Here is a 20,740-nt window from a genome sequence, read left to right as displayed (position 1 = left end):
GGATTGTTAAGCACTGGAATAGGCTTCCCAGGGAGGTGGTTGAGTGACCATCCCTGGATGTATTTAAAAACCATTTGGATGTGGTGCTCAGGGACATGATTTAGTGGAGGGCTGTTAGGGTAGTTTGGATAGGTCATGATTGGACTTGATGATCTTTAAGGTCTTTTCCAACCTGGGTGATTCTGATTCTATGAAAGAGGACGGAGCCAGGCTTTTTTCAGTGGCTGTGCCAGACCAACAGGCAGGTCAATCTGAGCACTTGAATGTACTGCCCAGAGGCCCTGGGGTCCCCTTGGAGATCTTGAAAGTCACCTGGACATAGAGTTAGAATAGGATATTAAATACCTTAACTTATATTGTGTAGTCTAACTCAGGCTCTGCCTTCCTTTCCCAGTCTCTGTTCTGTAGTATGACTTAAAGGAAAGAACTAATCGTTAATTTGAGCAGATTTCCCCTTGTGTGGTCAATATTAACCCAACATTAAATGTAAACCTAAGTTCCTGTAGTGGTGAGGACTGTCCTTTGCAGAGGAACTCATTTCTCACCTGAAATGCAATGTTCAACAACAGCTCTCCATTCTGTGGTACCTCACAGAGTGATGCACATTTTCTGAAGCTGAACGTAAAGGTTTTCTCATTTAGAAAACTGAGTTTTAATTCTGGCCTCACAAGAAAAAAATTAACTTCACTTGCAGTCACTGTCTGCACCTACTGTTACCATGATGGAGTTCAGGTCACACACCTGCTCAGATTTCCAGCAGCCTTTTCAGACTGATGTGAGATGTGCATCCTTGTGCTGGCAGTACCCACTCTGCTCAGACTCCTTTGGCAGCAAACCAAGCAGAACAACAAATACTCAGCAATACTGACTCCACCACGAGAATTCTACTGCCAAGTGAAATTTGCGATGATGACACACCATTAAGTTTTTCTGTAGCAGAAAGGATTCCGTTTTTATATACATAGACTTACCTATACTATTTGTAAATAATGCAATGCTAATTTAGTTGCACTACACCATGAATACATCCACCACACTTTCGTGGTAAGTTCTGGACTAATTTAAGACAGATGTGATCAAAACTCCTGACTTTACCGGAATCCTTCCTTCAGGTAAGCTTCATTACCTGAACCTGCCTTCCCTGCACAGAACTAAGAACTGTGCTTCTGAGATGGTTTGTGGGGAATTGTTTTGGATTATGAGCCACTCTAAGTAAGCGTTTGCGTAACTTACAGTAAGTAACTTTATGTTGTCAAAACTATGACTGTTCCTTACTTATCTATTTCACTTTGACCTGTTTTGTTCATTTCAGGGCAACTTTTATTTCCTGGTGGTATCTTAGGCTCTATTAATTTTGCTTTTGTATTAACACAAGCTCTGTGTGTCCTGCAGGGCACTGCATTAGCCTTGCTTACTTTACAGGACTCCCAGAGTACCTACAAGTTAACAGCCAACCTAGGAAGCAAGCAAGATAAAGTCACTGGGTCACAACATGAGTCACAGAGCTGGCACAGCAGGCACCATAGTTCTCAGGCAAAGTTTTTAATGAGGAGTATTTATTTCAGCAGTCTCACTCTGATGGCCAACTCAGCTCTACCACAACACTCCCTCATTCCCTCTCCCCAAAGGAACACAGGGAGAAAATGGAAATAGAAAAAGTCTTAAGGGCAGAGGTAATAACAGGCTGGCTAACTTACCATCATGGGCAAAACAGGCTGACCAGGGGGAGATCACTGTACTTAACTGCCTTTTACTAACAGATGAGAGCAGAGAGAAACTAAAAGTCGAATAAACACCCCTTCCCCACCCCTCCCCCCCTTCTAACTTCTGCCCCCAAAAGGCATAGTGGAATGAGGAGTGGGGGCTGCAGTCTGTCCCTAATGCTTCACCTCTGTCTTTTTTCCATGACCTTACAACACTCAGCCCACAACCACCAATGAGAAAGGAACCTGCAAATAGATGCCTTTACTTACTAAAATGAATCAATGTGAACTCTTATCAGACAACACATTAAGCTGACAAAAGAAAAAAAAAAGCACTACATAATTTTAAGCAAGAGCTTTATTTTAGCTTGTATGCTTGTTTGTATTAAAAACAGTTACTTCAAAATCAAATTCACATCAAATTCAGCATATAAACGGAACTGAAGTTATCAGTCAAGACCCATTTCTGAAAGGAAAGGGTCTGAATTATGGTTTAACAATCTTGTGTGGGAAACAGATAAAACTGGGATGGCAGTAGCAACTCAGAGCTTAAGGGCTGAGGAGTTAAACTGTCCCCAGCTTCAGTACATTTTAAAACACCAGCTGCAGGCCGGGACAGTTGAACAACTGCTATTCCTACTAATCCAATAAGCAATCATTAAAGAAAAAAAAAAAAGATAAAAAAAGCCCAGTTTAATCTGCTGCTTCACACAAGTGAATGCTCTTCAGTGTTGTTACAGGCACTGCTATCTGTTGCAGAAATCAGAATACTTGTCCTAACACGTGTTCCTTACAACAACAAAATACAGATTTTTCTGAAGACACTCACAATCAAGCTCAGCAAGCTACATTATATACACTTTTCATGTACAATTGTCATTAAAAATGCATGTGTGCAAAATAGAGGGTTTTCAATTAATAACAAAAACCCCATCACATGCTAGATTTCAATTACATCAATATTTAAAAAGAACTGAACATAATTAACCAATTGCAACATTTTCATTTGTTAGTAATCTTCCTGCAAGCAACTGCAGACATACTTGCAATTCCTTCCCTGCTACACTTGACTCTAATAAGTCTTGGGGAGAAGTTGTGCTATAAACCTCACATAGGAAGTATGTGAAAAGTTAACCCTGGTGAAGATGGAATTAAATGCTAGCTCTAGTTAGTTAATGCAAGGTTATTTCAGTAAAATATAAAATTACTCTACTTATGAAGCAAAATACTTAAGTGGCATCCGATTTACAGCAGTTAGACAAAGGAAACAACTAATGCCTAGAGCACATACATTAGTTAGAAATTCAAATATATACAAAAATATATTAGAACGTGGCTGAGTTGAACCACAGGCTCATGTAAAAAATGTTGGTTTAAATAGCAGTAGCAAAAAAATAGCTATTATCTCTATCTGCAACAGTACAAAAGGCAAAACCTACATATGAGGTAGCAATGCCAAATTGAAAAAAAAAAACAACAAAAAAAACCCACTTTGGACAGAGGAGCACTTACCACATTTTCATAGCATATCTGTCAATACAAATATTTAAATGAACACTTCAATTGTTTCAAGAATTAATACATTAATTTACAAAAAATCTTTATTAAATGAACATTTTAAAAAAATTACTGGAAATGGATTTAGTTAAAAATTTCTCCTTGTTCCTAAAAAAGTTAGCGTGTTTTCAAATCCAAACACTGTACAGCAAAAAACCTGGAAGCTTTATTATACACACTTGGGAAACGCTATGGTACATTAAGACATATTTTACAAAGATCAGAATAAGCCAACTGTGGTCATTTTATTCTTTTCTGTCAAATATGCACACGTTGCACCTTTTGCTACTCCTGTGCTCACTGTTAAGATGCCAGATTAGAATACACCGCTCCCACAGCTCTGCCTTTGTATCATCTACCTTCAGGGGTCTGAGCCCCTGCAGGGGGGCTGGGGCACTGCCAGAGCAGCTCAAGCATTCCTCTTGCCTCAGGGAGGTAGGATGGAGGGGATATTTGTGCCCTCCTTCCCATCCGTCCCTCCTCTGGCAGGACAGGTCAGGAGGGGCCATTCAGAGCCCTCCTGACCAAAAATCCCACTACCCAGAGCCAGGGGCCACAGGGCAACAGCACAGAGAGCGTGGGCCCTCCTGGGAGCTGAATCCTCCGCTGCCCAGAGCCTCTGCTCTCTGCACTCAGCTCAGTCAGACATCTGAAGTTAGATGGTACAAGTAACACCAAAAAAATTCACTGGATGGAACTCCTGTATTTATTGTATTAAGAAAATAATATACTTTACATCACAGTGCTTAATTAATGCAATAAAAAAAAAATGTAAACTCAGAATTCTAGATAAAATTTAACTTGAAAAATTAGGGCTCCAAGACTTTTTAAAATTCACCATTTTTTTTTCTTGAATTGAGGTCATAGACAGTCAGTTCACATAACTCATAAGTATTTAGGATTACTTGCAAATACTTGGTGAAGCACTCCATCGTTTGGTCACATTTAATGTTTAAAGCCTAGATAACAAATAGACCAAGTGCAAAGGTGAGAGGTATATTTTAATTTGCAGATCAGGTATCTGGAGTGCTCTAGTAGATGTAAGGAAAGATGCGGTATGGTACACGCTGGCAATACCTTTCCCATGCCAAACCATATTTTTTCTTACAATGATGTTCATCACGGGCTTCTCGATGAACAAGCAAGCAGATGAAATAAATCACGTAGAAATAGGGCAAAATGTGATTAAAACCTGTAAAATAAAGTGTGGAAAATCAACTCTAATACATGAACAATTCTGAAGATTTTAGCTGTTAACAACATTGGTGATGTGAACTTAAGAGACTGAAGCACCTTCTGCTCATAATAAAGCATCAAATATTCAACAGGACAGCACGCATATACCATGACATGTTTATGTGTAAATGGGAACTCCCCAGATAAGCTTTATATTCAGTCTCAAACCCACTAACTTCACTCTGTGTATACAAACCTGGCACATGTTGAAGCTCTTCGGCTACCAAAACCACAGCAATATTTAAGTCTCCGGAGCTCTGAACTGCCCCACAAACTACACAGGGATTTCTGTTTTGGGTGTGGATGGTAACTACCTCTGCTCAGAGTGCACCATTTACCTGATCCCCTCCCACTCCTACCATGTGGCTACCAAGAGAGGATTCAAGTTCCTCATTTTTACGCAGCAATCCTCTTCCAAGATACTGCCTACAAGTGTTTTTGCAAATCAATATTGTCTACTTTCAATTTAAAATCCCAAATCCCTACACATACACTTCAACTCCTGGTCTCTGCTGATACTTAGGGCCTTAACTACTCAGTCAAAAACCCACTCTGCCACAATTCCCTACATCCCATGGCCTGCAGAAGCCAAACTGTGCCATAGGGTTGAGTAGCTCTACCTCAGAACATCTATCATGCTCACTAGTGTGTCTGTATCGAAAGGAAACTCCTTCAGGCAAGAGAGGGGCCTAAAGCCTTTTTCTAACTTGCATGAGTTTTCCAGCTTTACAGAAACAGCCTTTAAAACCATTACAGCACTGGTAGTAGCCTTAAAATGAAAAAGTAAGGAAGAACTTGTTAGCAAACAAGTCCCATTGCTACTATGAAGTGTTAGAAATAAATATTAAGACACAAAGGATCAGATTTAAGAGAGAAAAGGTGTCACATCAAGCTTGCAACTCAGAAACTTGCCATTAATTTAATTAAACCTTTTATCACCCCACTTATCACTTTACATTTCAAATTAAGTCAGATGCCCAAACGTACAACCATTTTAGATAGAATCTCCTTTCGCTTTCGGAACTTACCACAGGGTAGGGACCACGCAAGTGCCATGATGATATCACCAAGGTAGTTGGGGTGACGAACGAACCCCCACCAACCAGTGACAAGAAGCCCTTTTCCAGTTGCAGTGGGTATAACTTTCAGATCTGTGAATGGAGCATTGCAGTCAATACAACAACAGAAATGTGCATGTCACGAGTGCAAAGGAGACACTGTAAAGTAATTGAATAAATTAAAAAAAAAATGCACTTACAGGACAACTTGGGATCTGCTGGATTCCTTCGGAAATTATTTTTCTGAGAATTTGCACTACGGAATATGTAATACCCAATACCTGGAAAGAAACAGTATTTATTTTGCAGTTTCAGTATTTTCTACTGCTTTGTGTCCTTCAACAAAAGCTCTCACATGCTCCTTGTCACTCTTACTGACTGAAATCAATTCTGTTGCTGAAAAAGTGACACTCTCCAGTTCCCAAAGCTCTAACAAGTTAGAGATGCAACTGGAGAACTGTAACGTATGCTCTTGCATGTTAATTACTAACTTTTAAGACTTTGGAGAAGCTGCACTTCCACATCTAACTTTCCATTTATAACTGACTTATAGTTTATTTATGTAGCACTGAGCTTGAAATCCAAGTAAAGCGATGTGGCACAGCTGACAGCTCTGCTAGCAGCCCAGTACTTTGAGGTGCCTATTCTATTGACCCAGTGCATATTTCATGGACTGACTCACTGCAAGTATACAACATTAAATGAACCAGACAATGATCTGAAGAGACTACTACATTGTTACTATCAGTAACAATAACATTTACTGTAACTTACAGTTCAGAATAGTAATTGCAGCTGCAACGGGCCAAGAAATTGCAATAGGGTGTCCAACTAAATAGAAGGCCTGCAGACTGTAGACAAATGGAACCCACACCAAATCTCCAAACGCTAACATGAATCCAAATCCATCATGGATAATATCCATTGTAGTCAAAACAGCTTCCTAGAAATGAGGAAGGAATTAAGAATTTACAAAGCTTCGTTATTTAAACAATTTAGTTAGAAACAGTTTCAGGTTCCCACAGGGCTGAAGACTGTCTTGTACCTCATTCCAAAGAGCATCCACCACATACAGAAGCTGAAAGCTGTTCACGAGTATCATCGACAGCGACGGCATGCTTTGATTATGTATCTTCATCTCAGCCAAGAGCATTGCCAAGTTTATAACAACCTAATTAAGAATAAGTTAATTATAAATTTTCCTTGAACAAGTATTTTTTCCTATTATGCTATAGAACATTTTAATAAGGATGGTTCTGGATGATATTTAAGATTTTTAAAAAGTCCTGTTTCATGAACAACTACTTTTCCAAAGCTGTAACATCAGCATTTTCATACTCTCTCAGGGGTTTTCATTCCCCACAAAGCAAACAAGCTACAATGTAGGAATTGTCCTAAGGTAAACAAAAAAAATGATCCTTAAAAATTTATCAACACAAAACTCTATTTTCTTTTTCTGAGTTTAAATACTTTTTGTATCCTTAGCACCACACACGGAAGAAAATGTAAAGTAGCTCAGCTTATTGACTCACCCAGCCAATTAATCCTGGACGTAACTCACAGAAGTATTTGAGGTCAAAACTGCCAATACGAGGGTTTAATTCATGCCCAGTAAAGAAGTCATAAACAAGGTATCCTGCAAGATGAGACACATTTCTTGTCAGTACTATTATTCCTTTCATCCATCACTACATTCCCTGCAAGGCACTTGCTACTCCCTATTGAAGTTCTCTCATTATAAATGAAAAAGCATTAAGCTTGGGAAAAAAAATAATAATAATAAAGAGGAGTGAGAGTATATGCAAAATATGAAGCAAAACCTAAATGGTTTGTATTTTAAAGAGGTCCAAATATTTTAGTTACTAGAAGGACTAAACACTGCACAAGTTACCGTAGTTTTCTCTCTCTTTGACTTTGGTCCTTGTTTTCAGCTTTATCCAAAAGCTCTCATCATGGCTTCCATGATCTTACACTAATTCCACCTCTCCTCCTACTACTTTACTCTTCTCCGTGACTAAGAATTCCTTTAGCAATGGCACCATCAAAGGGGATGGCCAAGAAGGAAATGCCTTGACTTGCAGATAACCTGTGCTGGGTTAGCAACTAAAAAGCAGTGTGCAGAACAGCTGCAGAATGTTACTGTGCCACTTAAAGACTAGAACTGCTTTGAAGAAAGAAAAAAATAAAATTATTTCCCTCCACACATATACACGTTGCACTGACAAAAGAACTAAGGATATTTGAACACTTCATTCCAACATACTAAACGTTCTGCCTATGAACTCCCTAAGTTACTCTATGATCCTTTTCTAAGCACATTGTTTAATGCTTAATGCTGACTTCTTCTCAATATTCATTGTCCTACAAAGACATATGCATATAGCTGACAATTTCCAGACTTGCAGATTGATGACTGAATCAAAACTGCCTTTTAAAAGCTCTAACTATATACACAAGTGTCCAGTAAAAGAAACACTACCTTTGAAATGCTGGTTTTGCTTTATTTTGTTTTAACTGGTCTTTCTTTTCCTCTTAACTTAAGTGCCTTTATCTCAACCCTTGAGTTTTCTTCCAATTTTCTCTCCCATCCTACTGGAGGAACACAGCCCTACTGGCTGTGTGGCATTTACCTGCCTACTGGGGTTTAACCTACACAAGATAACCCGAAGAGAACGTTAAGCACTTTTAGACTACCTGTGTGCAAACAAAAAAGGCCACTCAACTGGCAACATTACTTTCACATTTGGAGAAAGTAAAAGTCAAGATATTGTAACAACCTACTTTAAATCTAACCTAAAGATAAACACGAAACTGTAGCAAACAGCCGTAAATTATCCAAAATAATTACCACTCACCAGAATTTCCTCCTGGTGCTAGGTCTTCCTCAGGTGCCTTCAAGGACCGAATATACAAATAAATGCTCAATACCATAGAAAAAGCTGCAGCTGACACTGCAAACTGTATGAAGTGATCATACAAATAATGAAGTTCAAACTGAAAATACAGTAAGGTTCCAATAGCTGCAGTCGTCAAAACAAAAGCATAAAACCCTGAAGGATACAGAAGAAAAACGTATTAGCTAAAACAGAAATATCGTTCTTAGAACCTACCCTGTCCAGCCTTCCCACCCTTTCACTTCAAGGGAGGGAAGATTTAGGTTTGATATCAGGGGGAACTTCTTTACCAAAAGAGTGGTGAGGTGCTGGAACAGGCTGCCCAGAGAGGTTATGGATGCCCCACATCCCTGGAGGTGTTCAAGGCCAGGTTGGATGGGGCCCTGGGCAGCCTGGTCTAGTATTACATATGGAGGTTGGCGGCCCTGCCTGTGGCCAGGGAGGTTGGAGCTTGATGATCCTTGAGGTCCCTTCCAACCCAAGTCATTCTATGATCCTATATTCCTGTAATTTGTTCCACATCCCATACTCTTGACTTCAAATTTCTGGGGCAACACAGTGTACCTCAGGCATTCCACCTGTGTTCTGACATTTCTTTTGCTCCTTTTCAAAAAAATTAAACAGCAGAATGCTCGGAGCAGTCCTTAACTTTTACAACACAGGATTCCATTTCAAATCCTATTCTAACAATGGATAGTGCCACTACTACTGGATAATGGCAGGAGGTCTCAGAAATCCTCTGAGGACAGCTCAGGAAACAAATTTTCTTCTATTGGTATTTATTTATCCTCATCTTAACTTATGCCTTGGTACAGCTATCAGTAATTAAAGCATTAAAATAACTGTCAAGTCAAAATCTGAGCACAAAAGTTTTGTACTTTGAGAATACAAAACCACGGGCAGTAGAGTGATGCACAAATAAAAGGAGGCAGTTGCATACAGATATTCCACATTTAGAATACGCACATAGAAGAGTGCTTTCTAGGAGCACTTTCACAGACTGGGAGAAGACGGCATGGATTTCTAGAGGACAACTTGTGCAGCCCACCTACTCAGCAGAGCCACCCAGATCAGGTTGCTCAGGAACACAGCCAGACAGATAACTTTTGAACATCTCAAGATGGAAATTCCTCCACCTCTCTGGCAACTACTGTTAGTGTTCAGTCATTCTCACAGTTAAGAAGCGTTTTCTGATGTTCAAACAAAATGTCCTGTCTTTCAGTGCCCTCTGTGTGTTGCCCTGTCACTAGTCAGCTTCCTTTTCTCAAAGAGGTTTTCAAAGTTGCTTTGTAAATTGGCCTTTGAAAAAGCAAGAAAATGGCTTTCTGGAACCACCCAAACCACATGGTTTCTTTCCTTCCTTTACTAAAAACTGAAAAATAAACGCAGGACTATGCCACTACTACGGATGCAAGTCAAAAAACAGAAGTTTTCAGGCAGCATAAATATGATCCACTGCTTCTGCAGATACGTAGTCTAACCACAGAGCGCATCCTTCTTCATTTGTTATCTTTAATTTGTGGTTCTGAGTACCACAAATGTGGTAGGTGTACTGAACTTCTGAATGAGCAATTGCAACACACTTACCATTGATCCGGTACTGCAGCTTCCTTCCATTTGAAAGAGGCAGGCCTTCCACAACCTAGGGAGGAGAAAGTACTAACGTTTCAGTGAAATACTATCTAAGAGCATTGGAAGGGAAGAAAAATCTGGGATGTCTCCAGCACAAAGATATTCAACCAAGTTAACCAGCTGGACACACTGAAATCTGAAGACCATACTTGGTTCTCAAAAGCATATCTTGGATATCAAAAGGAAAAGGTTAACAGTTTAAAGTAAAGAACTATTTCTCCTAACCAGCATTAAGGAAACAAAAGCTTCACTAATGTTAAAAGTGTAAGAATAGAACAGTTTGATTGACTAAATCTATTCTTTCAGAACCTGGCAGTATCCTTCAAGTCACAAAAAGAGTGTAATAGGCCATTTACCTGATCAGTACAGCTAGAATAAATAGTGGCAACTCCCCAGAAATGAAAGTTGCATTGTAAAGCAAGGAATATTTTATCCACTGGTTATCAGTAGAACACTGGGTATCAAGGAGTCTTGGGGTTTAGAAGTCAGATATCTGAAATTCTTCTGGACTTCTATTAAGCAGATGTTATCCATACTTTGATTTGAACTCCTATACTCTGTTTTCTGCCTTTTCCACTGTAGGTCTATGAAATGCACTGCCATTAAATTCTTAACAAATTGTTTTATTTTAAGCTCGCAAAAATCAGCAATAACCAAAGGAATTAATCTACTTTCACCATCACCACACTAAAAACATAGCCCACCTTTCAGCCTGACCCACAAATTAATTATCCACGAAGACCCAATTGCTACTAACCAGCTTACCTTTCCTATTGGCAGTAAGTAAAACAGAGCTTGAAAGAAAAACCACAGAAGAAAGACGCCAAACACTTTAGCTTCCCAAAGACTTTCAATTGTTGGGAGAGGAGGAGGGAAGTTCATAAGGCTGGGGTCATCCTGTTTGCACATTAACAGTAAGTACAATACAGTAGCAGGCAGGAGAAATATCAGCATGAAGGTCCCTGTGAGCAGACATGGCGCAATATTAGAAGACAAACGTGGAAAATAAAAAACTCATTTCATTACCAACAATAAATCTGGATCAGTAGGAATTAAGAGATCATTATCTATCCCTGCAGCAAAACAGCAGCAGTCTCCCATCACATCATAGGATACAGAGACATCCCACTCCTACGGAGGGGAATGAAGCAAACTGAAGGACTGAATCTAAAACATCCCTTTAAAACCACCCAAAAAACTGTATAAAGAATACTTCAGTTTTGAGTTGGAAGCACCTAGCTCTTGAAAACATAAGCTTTGCTAGTTATTTCCAACTAAAATTTAAGCAACATTTAAATCTCACTGTGCAAGCCCTCCACTGCATTTCAGAGGAGAACCATACACAATTTTTCTGTGACTTCAGCCAGCATCATCACAGACTACTAAGCACCAACATGGTTCTGGAGTCCGCAAGTAGGATCCACAAACAGGAAGAACGTGCACACATACCAAATCTTCCACCAAATTCAAGCTCCTTTGTTTTCGATGATGGTTTCTCCATAGTTTTTATTGTCTCAAAAATCTTTTTCTCTGCATAGATCTCTTCTTTTTTCTTTTCTTCTCTTCTTGAACGCAAGCTGTACTGATCGAGCACACGCTCCACTTCCACGTCTGGTTTCAATTTTTGCTGCTGAAGAAAAAGCATTTAGAAAGAAAATACAAAATCCTAGCAATTTTAATTTATTTTGGACATTATTCATATAAAAAAATAAATGAACAACAACATGTGTTCTACTTCTAAACAGCTCTTAAGCTAATACATTTAAACGAAGGCTCTCCAAAAACCAGTAGAACACAAGTAACAAGTGGAGGTCTGATGAGAAAACAAGCAAGAAAAATCTATGTCATACAACTCTCATCAGTTCTCTACCTTCCAACAGCTTCCTCTCCCCTGAACTCAAGTCAGCTGAACAGTAAATGTATTTTCTACATTGCATTCTAATTTCTCCTTGATTACTGTCTTGCCTGTTCCTACTGATTTTTGAGAAAGCTAAGGTAGAACACAACACAAAACTAAGACATACAACAATATTCTCTGTTGTCATACCTCCAAGAGTTTGCTGGATGTGTCATTTCTTTCCGTACTGTCAGGTTCACCATTGTACCTTCTGGTGTTGTTCTCACTTGGTTTCTGGTTAAAAGAGGCACAGTTTTATCTTTCTGAAAATACTATCTCCATTAAGTGTGAGTATATAATGAATAACTAAAAACACTAACTAATTTATTCCAGCTGCAGCTGTTTTGGCCTTTTCTGCATGAAAATAATTGCGTTCAAAACCCTAAGCATGCTTCTGCTCAAAAAGAAGGGTGGAAAACCCATTTAAAATAGGGGAAAAAAAACCTTTTTTTCTTAAATTTAACAGTGAAATTAAGAGGTAACATGGGAAATATTCTATTTTTAACTCATCAGTAGGAAGTGTCAAGTACAAAGTACACACATATTTAGTAATTCTGCTTGTGAAAGCAAAGGAAATTTCAGTGTTATATATATGACACTCTCTGCAGGACTGTGAAAGTTTGGTTTCCTAAGAAATAAATTCTCTTCAAAAAAAACAAACAAAAAAAACCCCACACCCAAGAGATCAATCCTACTCCTCAACTAAAAGCCAGGAGAAGAGCATAAAAAATATGTTAACCTTTTTGTCCAAAGTTAAGTGTAACTGCTGGCTACAAACTACTTAAAATGAGCATATGGTCCACAGGCTATTGGTCACACAGCTAAAAGCAGTTCACTGCAAAACAGAAACCACAGTAATTTCACAGTGCCAAAGGATGCTTTCAGTAGAAGTAATTTACTAAACTAAGCCCAAGTATTTAATTTGAGAACTTCACAGCATCACCACATTCAGACAGAACATAAAATACATTTCGATAATCTCCTCTTGACTTGGCAAGCTACAAAGCCTATTTCCTAAGGAGTAAGGCATTTCTGTGATGCCTTTCTTGCAGCTCTTTATGCTGCTCAGGGAATACGAAGTACACCTGGCTCTTCCAATAATCCCAGTATGCATTAAAAAAACGACAAAAAGATGCAACCAAGAACAAACAAAGCAATACCGGTAGAGCTAAAGTGGTTTCCTGAATAATTTTCTTTTTGTCATCTTTATGCTCTCTGCTATGGGAAGAGGAGCGACGTCTGCCTTTTGCTGGCCGACCAGGAGATCTGGATCGAGATCTGCTTCTACTTCTTCTGGAAGGAGAACTTGAAGAAGACTGGCTTTTCCTTTGCTTGAATGATGATTGTGACTAACAGACAGAGGAGAAAAAAAAACAATATCTTACCTTCAACATTCAAAATAGCTTTAGAAAATTTGAGGTTTTTTGGGACAGTGTCTCTGGCACACAATTTCACACAACTGCCTCCTATTTCTTTACTGATGCTGTATGAAATTTGTTAACAAAGAGCAATTATAGCATATCATTTTGCAGGTAACACCCAAATAATCCTGCCCCAAGTTCAACTGAAGACAATTCCTGCCAAAGCTACAGAAATCAGGAAGCTACCAATTTGAGCACCGAGCTCATAAGCCTAACATCCTCTTAAGCATAAGGCTTAAAAGAAAGCCTGCCATTTCATTTACTTGGCTTTATCTATACATCTGGCATGTCAAGGTGCAATGAGGCAGTATAGCTTGTATCAACATTTAAAAAAAAAAAAAATAAAGAGCTAAATTGTTAAATTAGATGTGAAAACTGGCATCATAAGATTTCCCTGGAAGTATACACATTAATTTCTCTGTGAAGTGTGCAATCCTAACCTTCCGATTCAAAATTTACACAACATGACTTTTATAAGACACAAATGCTTTACTACAAAGGAAGGTAATTTTTCAGCTTGTGTTAGCTGACCTGTGAGCACAAAGTAAACAAGCTAGATAGAAAGCAATGAAATGTCTGTAGTTCAAGGTAGAAACATTTTGTCCCAAAAGAAAAAGCCAGTCATGTACAAATCATGTACACCACTGCCAAAAAGATAAAACACAGTTCCTATAAATTAATACCAAGCCTCCAATTACCAGCTTTATACTAATTAAAACCAATTTTTTTTTTTTAATAAACAATCATGCTGCAGAGCTTCTGAAAGACAGCACTTCTTTTCCCCCTAATCATATCACTGCTTTTTCAACCTAAAAGACACAATAGGGCCTCTTTATAAATACAATCAGCATGCTGAATGTCTGATGAGATGTCACACAAGAAAAAGCTATTATTTAGCACCAACCTTTGAAGATAGTTAGTGACTGCCCATTTGTAAGATGCATTCTTACCTACATCACCAAATAAACACGATTTTCTGTTAGAAATACAGCTATTCACATCAAGGTATACTCACCCTTATATCACTTTCCTTCAAAGCAAGTTCGGTACCATCTTTGTACTTCACAGTATAAAGATGAGAAGCATCATCATAACTAGTCACTTGCACTTCATAGTACAGGACACTTCCTGGCCAACGACCCATCACCACCTCACCATCAGCATACTTCCGGTTTGGCATTTTCCAAAACAATACCTAGAAAATAAATTAATAGATATCACAGCTAAATATTAGGCTTAGATCCCGGAATTTTACCCCAGTCAGCATCAGAAGATTTACTGGATATTTGTAGAATATGCTTTAAGTGAACACCACCCTTGATCCAGGATACTGAGGCACCGAGGAAGTCACAACTACAACTTAATGTTATGCTTTTAAATGTGAAGCCCTGCACAGCACTTTGACAAGAGCCAGATATTAAGCCACTGCCATCTGGAAATAGATATTCACATCACCTGAAGTTCTGACTCAGATCTCAATATATAGAGCGAGGGTATTTTAAAAGTCTATGGTAAAATGCACATAAACTTATATGCACATACACTTGTATGATGAATACTGGAACTTGGAATAGGAAAAGTCAGCAAGTTTTGTTTCAAAGCATTTTAACTTGTTTGCTGTAAACGTGAAGCCACACAAAAGGATACTGAAACAAATATTTATCTAGCTGTTTATACATTACACATTAACTAACCTGTAGCAAAAAATGAGGATCTTTGGCAAAAAGAGAAAAACTAGTGTTAATATGCATTCAGACTGCCTAGCACAGTAAGGGACAGAGCCAAACCAGGCTGCTCCATCAGCTTTAACTGGCATTTCCTAACGCTGCTGCTGCTACATTTTACATGTGTAGTTCTCCAAGACAGAAGGAAGAAAACAAAAACCTCAACAAAATTGCCCTGACTGGATTTTATTGCTAGTGTTGCTTCCTGCTTCACACAGAAAGACCTGGCCATCTCCTGTGCTGTATAACATTTGAAGGAGTGAAAAGATTGAACTTAATCGTTTAATTTCACTGCCACTTGCTAATTAGGAAAATGACCACTTACTCAATCTAAACAGTTCTCCACTATGCCTTTAGGCACACGCTCTTCCAGCTTATCCATCTTTTACCTACATTTTCCTGTCCCAGTTTCTTGTTACTTTCTTATTTCATATGAATTTCAACTCATTCAAGCCTCTGTCCTGCTAGTTTAGCCCCCCTCAAATCCACGCTCCGCGTGTGATTTCATGAAATATCACATCCATACTTTCATCCTAAATTCTTCATTCTCTCCTTGCCCCCCTTCAATTCCCTAGGGTTTTCTACCTGTTCTGCCCTTCCTCACTGAACTACTTCCAGTTCCTCCTCACCACCTTTGGGCTCCAGGTCTGATCTCAGTGCCACATCATCTCGTTGTTTGGTTTGCTCACCCTGAAGTCAGCTCGGTCAGAGATCCATGCCAACTGCTGCTCGTCCCCCACACCCTCTCAGCTCCGGCTTCCTCCTCCCCTTCCAAACACAAAGCTCTAGACCTGTATAACAACCCAGCCACAGCTTTGACCAGATGTCCTAACCTGACCTATGACTTCTTTGCTTCTGTAGCTCCTAAATCTCAGCCTATTGTTTCTTCTTTCCACCATGAACACCTCAGGCATCATCTGTAAACTCAGGAGTACGACCAGGACTCAGCTATACCAGATCCTAGAGCAAAGCTACAAAGAATGGAACCCTTGGTGCTTAACTCCTTTCTAAAAAAGAGAAACACATTTTCACTGTGTTCTGACCAAGGACGTGCAATTACTCTTCAAGATAGGATGACCTTCACCTCCTCCAGCCTTGCTCTCCAATGGTGCAGAAGCTAGAAAATGTGGCTGAAGGAGATGAAACTGACGAAGTGTTACGTTATTCAGCCCAAAGTAGATGTCAGTGATATGGTCTAATAGGTACATTTAAGCACATAAAAATACTATTTTGTGATTTGAAAGCAATTAAGAGTATTAGTAATGGGAAGATCTTGTTTTTCCATTTTTCCTTTAATAATAAAACTTCACAACAAGTCTTAAACGCTAAACAAAATGTATTACAAGTTATCCTGTCAAAAAACTACCACCTTCTTCTATAGTGGTGTACCACAGTGAGGGAGATTTGCAATCTTCATTCCATATATCCCCCTTCAAAAAACCTACACATTTTAAAGGAAGCCTTCATCTGTTCAGCTAGCAGAAATAACTGCCAGCATAAAAAACAAAACCACAACAGGACACCTTATACTACTACTAATACTACTACTATAAAAAAATAAATAAATAAATAATGCATCTTAGAAGTTACGTTTTTAATTATCATTCCTTCAAGCTCAACACACATTCCTGCTAATTTTCAGTGTGGGTATCAGCCTACCATTCATTGCAGTCCTATGCAAACTGTTTAATTCAAAAAGGCTTCAAAATACGTCTCTGTGTTACCTCAGAATGCAATTATTTCATACAAGGAATGCTGCACTGCACAGATGCACAGGTGCAAGCATCCTCAATTACTCTTGATATGAAATACGTGGTATTCTGAAGTTATGTATTTCTTTAAGGAACTTGAGATTCAAAGAAATGTCTGAAAAGGATCCTGTCTCCTATGCCAAGCTGGAGACCATTCACGAAGAACTCCCATGAATCTTCACAGAATCAAAGAATGGACAAGGTCGGAAGGGACTTCAAGGATCATGAATCTCCAATCCCCCCTGCCACATGCAGAGCCAGCAACCTCCACATTTGATACCAGACCAGGCTGCCCAGGGCCCCATCCAGTCTGGCCCTGAACACCTCCAGGGACGGGGCATCCACAACCTCTCTGGGCAGCCTGCTCCAGCACCTCACCACTCTCTCTGTAAAGAACTGAATCTTAAGGTTATTGAGAGGAAAGTGCTGACTCAACTGCAAACCAAGCAATCAGAGGAATGCTGCAGACAAAGCTATCATAGAAACACCTTATATCCCCTTTGGAAGGGAGCCACAAGGGCCACTGAGTCCAACTCCGGGCTCCACTCAGCATCACCCAAACCCTACGTCTGAGAGTACTGTTGTCCAAGTGCTCCTTGAACTCACTCCGGGGGAGCGCCCACTGCCCTGGACATACACCCATTTCTCACTTCCTTAGTGATGCTCTCACTAGCTGTAAGGAAAGACATCGCACTCAAAAATAATAAACGAGAAACTGCGTACGAAGCGGTAAGAAAAAAGCAAAACCACAAAGGTAACGAATCGCTTCCCTTTAGGCAGCGTTTCAGCGGAAAGAGCGAGACCTCACGACGAGCCGCCCGCGGGGCCGCAGCGGGCTGTTGACAGGAAGGGAGGCGCTGGAGGGGCGGGTGGGCCGCACGCTCCGCCCTCCCGCTCTCCGGGCCCGGGCCTGGCGCGGGGCCCCCACCGCAGGGGAAGGGAGGGGCCGCGGCGGGCCCGGCGGAGGCGGGCCGCACCTCCAAGACGCCTCAGCTTTGGGGCGGCCGCGCGTTCCGGCGGCCCGAACGAAGCGAAGAGCGCAGCTCCCCGGGCCCACCCTGCGCGCGGCCGCCCGCCCCTCCGCTGCCTTCCCTAGCGGGGCCTCCGCGAGGCCGCGGCCCGCCGGCGGCGATTGGCCGGAGCGCTCCCCGCCGGGCAGGCCGCGGAGGGGGTGTGTCCCGCTCGGCGCCGGCTCCGGGGCCGCCGATCCCTTACCTGGCGCCCGCCCCCACCGGGCCTGGCAGGAGGCGCCTCCGCGGTGCGGCGGGTCCCGGCCCCGAGCGCGGTGCTCCTCAGCCGCGGGAACGACCGCCCTGAGCGACGGTTAGGGCCGCGCGACGGTCCGGCCCCCCCGGGCCCGCCCCTTCCCGGCGCCGAGCGCGCCGATTGGCCGAGAGGGGCCGTTTGAATCGCTGCCGGCCCCCCGCCATTGGCTGCCGGGCGATGGCGCGGTCCTCGCGCCCGGCGCCGTGCCGCGGACGGGAAGCCCGCCCCCTGACGGCGGCCGATAACGGGCAGGAAGAGCGGGGATTCGGGGCCGCGGCCGTCATGGCGGCGCGGGGCGCGCCTCGGCCCGCCTCCTCCGCGCGGAGCCCGGCGCCATCCGTAAATGAGGAGGGCCTGGGCGGCGGGAGCGCCCCGCCGAGGCGGGGATAGTGGGAGTTTATCTGTGAAATAACCGCCCCGGTGCCTAGCGTTCGGATCTCGGGAAAATAGCCTAGCCTTAATGATCGCCTGCGCTTTTATTTCTGTACCGACGTTAAAGGCCCTCCACGTTGTCTGTGTTGTGACGCAGGCTGACGAGACCTGAAAAAAAAAAAAGGCATCTAAGCGAGGTTAAAGTCTCAGTAAAAACAGAGCCGAATTAAAGCGCAGAGCTGAATAAGTGCAGTCTGGATGAATTCTGCAGCTGTGCAAAGGCATCAGCTTTTGTCAGGCAGATATTTAACAATTTGCTATAGGAAAGAACACAACTGAAGCTTCACTTCTGGCTGCAAATAATGGCTCCAGCTAACTTTCTGTTGTTTTATTATTGCACAGTTTACAATTATAACGTCAAGAACTGTTTTCAGTAAACATCTTAATTAGAGCAGCTTATACCTGGAACGAGTCTGCTTTATTCTGTTGGCAGAGACCTACAATTAATATGCTTAAATATGAAGGTTTTTAGTCGTGATCTCATTTGGAGAACGGACATTCTCTCTGAACAGTGGTTTTCTTTTGTTGAGCCTGGATGAGAGAGCTGTTGGGCCGTTAAGAACTGTTTATTATCAACAGGTTTGCTGGCAGGGTTGAAATATGGATATATGGATTGAACCATTTCAGATCAGCTGTTAAATGGAACAAATATGAAACCAGTTGGACCATCATCATCAAAATACCACCTCTGCACTGCTACAAGTTTTCTATGTCTGTACGAAGAACTCAGAAGCAGAGAAATTTGCCCATCAAAACAAAGCATCTTGATCTCACAATATAAAACTGACTAAAGTTCTCCAGCTGTTTGTCTTAACAATGAACATTAAGTACTGCAGTATCACATCTACCTGAAAACACCAAGACAACTCCATTCCCTTCAGATTTTGTTCCTTCCAAATTCCAACCTTTTAATTTCACTAAGAAACACAGGAGGGATCTGAGAGGTTGCTGCTGCTGCTGGAGAATGTCCCATGGAGGGTATCTGCCACCTTTTCTTCTCCTGAGTGTCATCCCTAAAACGCTCCTCAGCTGGAGGTGGGAAGAGGAATGGGAATCTGAGATATTTGCAGGAGTGAAATCTAAATTAACTGTGACTATAAGTTTTAAGGGCCTCCATATATTATGCCTACTCACATGATTTTACTCATGTACGTAGTCCTGGGAAGTTGAGATACACCAGCTGGTTTTGGTCAAACAGGGAACCTCTGTCCAAATAATGACTCCAAGACTGGAATTTAGTGTCTCAGCTGTTGTATTTTCTTTAATTCAGTAATTTAATCTATCAAAAGATTTAAGTCTGGAGATATTAACAGATGTTAATACAAGACTCACAACTCCAAATTGGTGACCGTTTGAATCCCCCGAATTATTAACCAGGTTATCACTGCCTGTAATATTATTAATTATTGATATTACTGCATGTGCTGATAATCAAGCTTAATACCTCTGGAAGCTCCTAAATGTATCTATTCTAAATGCTGTATGAAAACTCAGGTCCCACAGTAGAGGCCTCAAGTTAATCAAGTCTGTGGAACTAAATTCAGGTAGTATCCAAACCTGTCTGCTTTATTTAATAATTTGTAAACACTTCCTGAAACAAAGTTTTGCTACAAATCCTTTGACCTTTATTTTCCATTGCTACATAATAGTGTTTACATACACAATGCTTATCTCGCATTTTTTCATCTTGCACACACAAAAAAAGTGTGTGGCTTAGAAAATAAATCCTACCTCCTGAGAATGCTTATCCAAATTCAAAGAGAGGGAATTAACAAAACTTTTAAAATGCAGGTTCTAAAATACAGACCTTCTATCTTGTTGCCAGCCTAAGCAGGTTGAGAAACATTACGATAAATGCCCACAGCAGAGGCTGCAGAGGTGGGTGGGGTAATTCGCTTCTATTTCCTCTCTTGATTAGCTCTTTGCTTCTGTGGAGGAAAACACTCATAGCGCTCGTATTATTGAACAACCCACCTTACTATAAAAACATGCATTTATAGAAAAAAAAATATGTACTATATACATAAATGTTTCTATTCATATATATACATACACACCACATATATATGTGCATATATTATATAGACTATAGAAGTCATATTCTTGCTATGTTTTTCCTCTTTCTCTAGCAATGTATATGACCAAAGCATCCCAGCTTGTCTTGGAGAA

At 40.9% G+C, this 20,740-nt stretch overlaps 1 protein-coding gene across 2 annotated transcripts; it reads right to left on the bottom strand.

Moving 5' to 3' along the window:
- Positions 1 to 2,043: 2,043 nt before the first annotated feature.
- On the bottom strand, positions 2,044 to 18,229 carry LBR (lamin B receptor). 2 transcript variants are annotated; one of them, XM_085219143.1, is made up of 14 exons: positions 18,089 to 18,229; positions 14,414 to 14,593; positions 13,138 to 13,326; positions 12,128 to 12,211; positions 11,530 to 11,710; positions 10,846 to 11,042; positions 10,036 to 10,090; positions 8,410 to 8,604; positions 7,087 to 7,190; positions 6,600 to 6,725; positions 6,329 to 6,497; positions 5,755 to 5,835; positions 5,525 to 5,647; positions 2,044 to 4,452 (listed from the first exon to the last, which is right to left on the bottom strand). In XM_085219143.1, exons 2-14 carry the CDS (start codon positions 14,576 to 14,578, stop codon positions 4,292 to 4,294), a joined length of 1,830 nt encoding a protein of 609 aa, XP_085075269.1. In that variant the 5' UTR covers positions 14,579 to 14,593; positions 18,089 to 18,229; the 3' UTR covers positions 2,044 to 4,291. The 2 variants fall into 2 exon arrangements, with proteins under 2 accessions (XP_085075269.1, XP_085075270.1); XM_085219144.1 differs by having other exon boundaries at positions 11,530 to 11,707.
- Between the last annotated feature and the right edge of the window lie 2,511 nt (positions 18,230 to 20,740).

The sequence above is a fragment of the Meleagris gallopavo genome, chromosome 2, assembly GCF_905368555.1.
Source record: "Meleagris gallopavo chromosome 2, MGAL_WU_HG_1.1, whole genome shotgun sequence".
NCBI classification, from domain to species: Eukaryota; Metazoa; Chordata; class Aves; order Galliformes; family Phasianidae; genus Meleagris; species Meleagris gallopavo.
This window is presented reverse-complemented; position numbering and strand designations above follow the sequence as displayed.

Excerpts from the sequence above, each read along its gene's own strand:
- LBR (XM_085219143.1), bottom strand. The coding sequence starts at position 14,578 with ATGCCAAACCGGAAGTATGCTGATGGTGAGGTGGTGATGGGTCGTTGG. Across the intron at positions 11,711-12,127 it reads CATCCAGCAAACTCTTGGAG|CAGCAAAAATTGAAACCAGA; the intron begins GTATGACAACAG and ends CTTTTTCTTCAG. Across the intron at positions 5,836-6,328 it reads TGCAATTACTATTCTGAACT|GTATTGGGTATTACATATTC; the intron begins GTAAGTTACAGT and ends GTTTCTTTCCAG.